Source organism: Culex quinquefasciatus, chromosome 1 (assembly GCF_015732765.1).
Source record: "Culex quinquefasciatus strain JHB chromosome 1, VPISU_Cqui_1.0_pri_paternal, whole genome shotgun sequence".
Taxonomy (NCBI): Eukaryota; Metazoa; Arthropoda; class Insecta; order Diptera; family Culicidae; genus Culex; species Culex quinquefasciatus.
Window position 1 is genome coordinate 85,387,168 of NC_051861.1, and position 7,102 is coordinate 85,394,269.

General features: G+C 34.8%; 1 protein-coding gene and 1 non-coding gene across 2 annotated transcripts; both read left to right on the forward strand.

Moving 5' to 3' along the window:
* Positions 1-202: 202 nt before the first annotated feature.
* LOC119770582 lies at positions 203-1,013 on the forward strand. The gene is made up of 4 exons (XM_038265754.1): positions 203-349; positions 406-515; positions 590-806; positions 874-1,013. The coding sequence occupies exons 1-4, from the start codon at positions 220-222 to the stop codon at positions 1,011-1,013; spliced, it is 597 nt and encodes a 198-aa protein (XP_038121682.1). The 5' UTR covers positions 203-219.
* A 4,017-nt stretch (positions 1,014-5,030) lies between these two features.
* Positions 5,031-5,103, forward strand: Trnam-cau. The gene has a single exon. It is a non-coding gene; the product is annotated as a tRNA-Met (tRNA).
* The last annotated feature ends 1,999 nt before the right edge of the window (positions 5,104-7,102 follow it).

A 7,102-nucleotide genomic window follows, 5' to 3' on the forward strand; every position in this document is an offset into this window, starting at 1 on the left:
GAGCGAGATAAAAATGCAACACTGATGCAATCCCCGTTTGTTTGAACATTTTGTCTCATGTTTTCAAGTGCCTTTTGAGCTAGGTCATAAAATGCTCTCTACGACACGGTTCAAGAGTGCAATCGATGCACCGATCAGTTCAGTTCGGACCTCCTGGAAGTTGGTTGTGCGTGCTCTCTAATATCGTTGAAAATGTTTTCTAAATCCAGTGGAAGAAAAATGGTGCAAAAGTTTTTGGAAGTGATCAAGCCCTCTCCGAGGATCTGCCATGTTCTGGCGCTCATTTATACCGTGCTGAGCCTGGCAGGATCAATTTTGGTGCTAAAGTACAGAAGAGATTGGGTTGAGAGTGCGTAGAATTTGTGATTTGCCGTTCGGAAGGTTACTAAGTTTTCTTGGTTTCAGAATACAATGAAAAGGAGCTTATTACTGATGAGAGTACGCGTGTAATTGTGTTTCTTTTTGGTCTGTATTGGCTGATATCCAATGGATTTCTTCTGTTTGGTTTTTTATCGGTAAACATTTTTTTTTTTGATAATGTAAGCGAATTGAATCTATCAAATTTTTTATTATTTTTCTCAAAATTCAGAACAACGTCACTTTCAAGAAAATTCATCTCTACTTCGTAGTCGGGTTATTCGTCGGAGTTGGTGGAGTCCTGCTGATTGGATTTTTGATAGGTTTGAATTTTTTTGTTCGACAACTGGATAAAGCTGAAACCTCCTGGCTGGAGATGACCCACAAGTCAATTAATCTCTTCTTGGGCATGACACTCTTCGCTTCTATGATTGCCTTCACCATGATTTGTAAGTTATTTTCTATCTGTGTTTGAACCATAAATCGATTTACAAATAAATGTTGATTTCATTTTAGTATGCATTGCAGCGATCCACTACATTCTCATCGGAGGAATTAATCCAAACCACAAGGCATGCCAATTTGATGAGAATCTGGAGGAAAAAGAAGAGCTGGATAGTGCTGGAGAGGTGGAAGAAGAAAAAATGAGTGCTTGAAAAAGTTGTGTTGAGGCCAATTTTTTTTAAGTATCAAAGTTGTTCCTAAAATTTACCTGACATAAATTTAAGAAACGATCCTAAAATTAAAAAAAAAATGCATTGTGAATTATCAAAACTATCACAAATTACGTTGAAATGCTGCCCTTTTTCAACAGTTGAGCCATGATCAAAAAAGTGCAAAATTAGTGATTTGTCACTGTTTAGCAAAATTTGTTCATGCATTGATTTCTTTTATGACAGAAACCGTTTTAGAATAAATTTTCAAAATTTGCATTTAAAATGGAATGGTAAGTTTTATCAACAATTCTTTTTACAACTTAAAAAAGTGTTTTCAGAAAAACCCCCTCAACATAAAAAAAATAAAACTATGGCATTTCCCCCGAAACCACAAAGACCGTGGCCCATTATCGTCGATGATGACATTAATTAAGGATAAAAGCTTTCCACGATGGATGGTTATTTTTCTTCCGAAACTTCCCCGGGGGTTTTCCCCTTATTGGTCCCCGGAATGAGCTGGCGAATTTTCCTCTCCTTCTCCAAAAACAATCCACCGCGGTTGAGCTGAATGAGTTTTGATTTCTGACTCCTGCTTTGACTTCTCGCTGTTGAACTTGCTTGTAATCTTGCCCGAATTGCTACTACCTTAGGTTAAGGGATAGTTTACCCTGGAACATCTCAATTCCCTGAACTCATCGTGTTGGAGTATAGAGGGAAAAACTTGCTCTTTCGGTTGAATTCTTGGTGTTTTTCGCAGCAGCATATAACTCGCTTGAGGTTCCTAAACGATGAATTGGGTGTGAGAAGATGCTCCTTCATTTATAAAATCAATTCAGATTGTCTTGCTTTCAACCTCGCTTTCTCTTCCACATTCATTGATTGTTATGGTCTGCCGATGCTCAATTCAAATTAAATTCCAATCCTTGATATAAGTATGAAGTTCATATTAAGTTATTTGTCAATTCGTTTCAAACAAAGTCGCACCTGTGACTTAAAATTGAAAAGAGGCATTTACAGTCATGCCTCGGTTTTGCACGCCTCGGTTTTGCACTGCCCCGGTTTTGTACAGTTCAGCTGCCTCGGTTAAGCACGGCCCAGTGCTTAACTGAAGCACAGAGCTTATGGGATTTTGGCTATATGGGAGACATTGGCTTTAATCGTATGAAAAATCATGCAAACATCAAATAATTACAGTGTTTTGGAATCGGGATGATGTCAGCACAGAGAACAGATGTACATCTAGGCTCTAATTTGTGTGTAAACACTGTTGCACTAAAAAAAATGCGTTGCATACAATCTTGCATCAAAGAAATTAGAGTGTACAGGATACGCTTGGCAGCGCCACCGTCGCGGCTGAGAATACTTGACTTAACAATTAAAAAGGCTCAATAATTCCGAAAGAAAATAAATGTTAACCTCGTTTAAATAGAAAATTCCTTTCTGTATAATTCCAGTTGACTAAAAATAATGCAAAAATGCATAAAGATTAACGAAAACCTAACAGAAATTTCATTCAAAAACGATTTTTCAAGCGACAACTTAAAACAGTCCCTTTACACATGTTATGTCCGATTTCGTTTTGTTTACCTTCTTTGGCGCGTAAAATTGCAACCCTCTGATGAAGGACAGTCAGACATTGGTCTGATGTCGTTCGTACGGAATGTTTTATGTAGTGATTAGATGGTCCAACGTTCTGCTACTGTAGGCCATCATGATTTTGGAAGTGGCGCTATCTAGGCGGATGGTGCACACTCTAGCTCTTTTCAACGTATTTTGGTTTGAATTTTTACACACGTTTTTCAATGCTGTTTGTTCAATGATATACATCTGTTGTCTGTGATGTCAGTTATCTACTAAAATTATTATTTCATAAAAATTTTCTCAAAAATACGTATTTTTCCTGTGTTTCGAAAATGCATTTTTTTTTCTCTAAAGAAACCAAAAATATATTGCAATATGGATTTCAAATGGTCAGGTTTTTTCATACATTTTGGTTATAATAACAACATTTTTAGAAAATACTAAAAATTTTCACAAAACTACATATTTTCGAATAAAATACTCAAAATTTTTGTGTTTACAATGTGGGTATCAAACGATCGGGATTTTTTCATACATTTCGAATGTATACATTGTACATGTATACATTATAATAACAACATTTTTTGAATATACTCAATTTTTGTTACAAAACTACGTATTTTTGAAAAACTTCTCAGAATTTCAGTTTTAACAATGTGGGTATCAAACGATCGGGATTTTTTATACATTTCGAACGCAATAACAATATTTTTTGAAAATACTCAAAATTTTCACAAAACTACGTATTTTCGTAAAACTTTTCAAAATTTCAGTTTCTACAATATGGGTATCAAAAAAATATTGTATGGTTTTAGAGAAATCGACGAAATAAAAAGCGTTACGCTTCCGCATAAAAAGAGGTTTCTCTGTATTATCATTTTTTTAATTACTTTCGAAATGTATGAAAAAATCCCGATCGTTTGATACCCACATTGAAAAAACGGAAATTTTTAGTATTTTTTTCAAAAATACGTAGTTTTGTTAAAATTTTGATTATTTTCTAAAAATGTTGCTATTACATTCGAAATGTATGAAAAAATCCCGGTCGTTTGATACCAACATTGTAAAAACAGAAATTTTGAGTGTTTTTTCGGAAATACGTAGTTTTGTGAAAATTTTGAGTATTTTCAAAAAATATTGTTATTACATTCGAAATGTATGAAAAACTCCCGATCGTTCGATACCCACATTGTAAAAACGGAAATTTTGAGTATTTTATTCGGAAATACGTAGTTTTGTGAAAAATTTTAGTATTTTCTAATAATGTTGTTATTACATTTGAAATGTATGAAAATATCCCGATCGTTTGATACCCATATTGTAAAAATTGAAATTTTGAGTATTTTTTTCGAAAAGCCGTAGTTTTGTGAAAATTTTGAGTATTTTCTAAAAATGTTGTTATTACATTCGAAATGTATGAAAAAATCCCGATTGTTTGATACTCATATTGTAAAATTGGAAATTTTGAGCATTTTTTTCGATAAGTCGTAGTTTTGTGAAAATTTTGAGTATTTTTTTAAAATATTGTTATTACATCCAAAATGTATGAAAAAAAACCTGATCATTTGATACCCATATTGCGATAACAATATAATATTGGTTTCTGTAGAGAAAAAAATGCTTTTCAAAAATACGTATTTTTGTAAAAAAATTCATGAAATAATAATTTTAATGGATAGCTGACATCATCCCGATTTCGAAACACTATAATTTTTTTATGTTTGCATGATTTTTCATACGATTAAAGTTAATGTCTCCCATATAGCCAAAATCCCATAAGCTCTGTGCCTCGGTTATGCACGCCTCGGTTTTGCATTCCCCATATGCGGTGCTAAACCGAGGCATGACTGTAGGTCAAACAGGCAAAAATTAATACTATTTGAAAAAAATAATTCCAGCTTTAAAATTCCTTTTGAAATTTGCATTTTTAAGCAGTATAACAAATTTAATAAACTAAAAATAAAGTGAATAATTTAACCCACATGTGCCTCATTTTCAAAATCCGTTCTCACCATTCTCATTGGAATTATATTTCAATAGGAAAGTAATGAACTTTTACTCTCTCTCCTCACATATTCTCAAACACACACATCGCCACACGGTGTCTCTGTACGTTTGTTCTTAATCTAATAATAGTTTGTCGTTTCTGTTTTTCACCGTTTCTCTTCCCATCCCGAAATCGGTGTGGCCACACCACCGGTGAACAGCGGCAGCTGCTACCTTGCCTTGGTGTGTGATATGAGCAAAGACCACCACCACGAAGTTTTGAGCGTTGTTTTGCGATTCAATTGAATAGTTTTGAGCTGGAGAGCTGATAAGAAAGTTTGTTTACGTTTTATTCCCATTCCTGTTGGAATCATTGTTGATGGACTTTTACTTTGTTGATTTGTTCGAGCAACAAAGTGTGTTTAGCTAATTTCTCGCCTCTGACACGAAGCCTCGATGGCGCAGTTGGCAGCGCGTAAGTCTCATAATCTTAAGGTCGTGAGTTCGAGCCTCACTCGGGGCAGTAAACTTTTTTAGATTTTTTTTGTGGCTGGTTTTTAAGGTTTCTAGGGAAGGTGGTAGAAGGTACTAGAGCAATTCCAGCTCAAATCAGGATTTTTTCTGGTACTTTTATACCCGACCCTCTCCGATTTCAATGAAACTTTGTAGACATGTTATCCTAGGCCTATATAAGCCATTTTTGTGTATATGGAGCCAAAAGTATTCGAAAATAACATTTGAGAAGGGCGTAAGGGTTTTAAATATTTTTGTATTTTGTAATTTAAAAATTACTGTATCTCGAAGCCGTTGCGGCGTATCAAAAAGTGGTCAAAGACAAACTTGTAGGAAATTGGACGGGCTCTCTGAAAAAAATACACTGAAACAAAAATACACGCTACATCTATGAGATTTTTTGATTTTTAAGTCTAAAACTTAAATTTAAAGGTGATGTCACGATTTTTTTTCGTTCAAAATTTTTGAGGAAATTCGCTAAAATGTTACCAAAAGACTGACGAAAAATGCAGGATGGTATGTCTATGTAACTACATTGCTAATAACTGAAAATAGAATATTTTTTTCAGTGTGGTAGAAACCTGGATAGTAAATAAGCTTATATCTGTAAGCCCTTACATCCAATTGAAATGCTGTCAAAGACAAACTTATGAGAAATTGGACGAGCTTTCCGGTAAAAATATTTACGAGACTGAAAAACCAAGTCTGTCATATAGAAATTGCCAAAAACCACAAAAAAATACGTTTTTTCAACATTTTTATTATTAAAACCGCTGTATCTTCCCAAGGATTGGGCATAGGACCATGGTCAATATGGAGACTTTTATGTAAAATTGTCTGGAGAATCGATTGCCATTACCGGTTTTTAAAAATTTTGACGTTTAGACCACTTTTCAAAAAAACTGTTTTAGTAAATGATTTTTGTATTTTTTTAGGAGTGACATACCATCCTGCATTTTTCGTCAGTCTTTTGGTAACATCTGAGGCTATTTCCTCAAAAATTTTGAACGAAAAAAAAAATCGTGACATCACCTTTAAATTTAAGTTTTAGACTTAAAAATCAAAAAATCTCATAGATGTGGCGTGTATTATTGTTCAGTGTATTTTTTCAGAAAGCCCGTCCAATTTCCTACATGTTTGTCTTTGACCACTTTTTGATACGACGCAACGGCTTCGAGATACAGTAATTTTTAAATTACAAAATACAAAAATATTTAAAACCCTTACGCCCTTCTCAAATGTTATTTTCGAGTACTTTTGGCTCCATATACACAAAAATGGCTTATATAGGCCTAGGATAACATGTCTACAAAGTTTCATTGAAATCGGAGAGGGTCGGGTACAAAAGTACCAGAAAAATTCCTGATTTGAGCTGGAATTGCTCACTAACAAAACGGAGATAGTGATGATAACAAGTCTTGTTGAAACATCTGATTTTGGTGTCAGAAAATCATTTCATTGTTTTCATCAACTTCCAGGAAAAAGACTCAAATTAAGTTCCTTCCAACTTGTCCAACAAAAAAAAAAAATCCAGACTCTATTAGCTTCTTCGTTACGATTGCTGTACTTCACTTCAGAGTTCCTCAGCAAACGACCCCATCGTTAAGTAGCCCTCTCAAGGGCAGAGTTCCCTTCACCTTTTCCCCAAAGGCATCACCCTGAGACCGAGTGTCCATGGTGGCAATTTCCAGGCGTCCCGCACCACCGGAAGCCAGTCGAAAACGAACACAAGACACGCCGTCGGAACTCACCTTGGTGCCAGAAAGATCGCCATGAATTGTACATTTGTTCAGCGTTTAACGACCCCCCGGGATTCGATGAGGGAGCACACCGTTGATGACTTTATGAAGGTTTGGGGACAAGATTTTAGGCGTAAAGGTTGGCAAGAATTTGTTTGTCACTTCCCAAATTTTAAAGATAGCTAAAATTAAAAGAACGACATTGTTTATTCATTTTTTTTTTTTTGAAATCATAATCAATCCTAACCTTCATTCTACAAGTCTGGACGC

Excerpts from the sequence above, each read along its gene's own strand:
- LOC119770582 (XM_038265754.1), top strand. The coding sequence starts at position 220 with ATGGTGCAAAAGTTTTTGGAAGTGATCAAGCCCTCTCCGAGGATCTGC. Across the intron at positions 516-589 it reads TTCTGTTTGGTTTTTTATCG|AACAACGTCACTTTCAAGAA; the intron begins GTAAACATTTTT and ends CTCAAAATTCAG. Across the intron at positions 807-873 it reads GATTGCCTTCACCATGATTT|TATGCATTGCAGCGATCCAC; the intron begins GTAAGTTATTTT and ends ATTTCATTTTAG.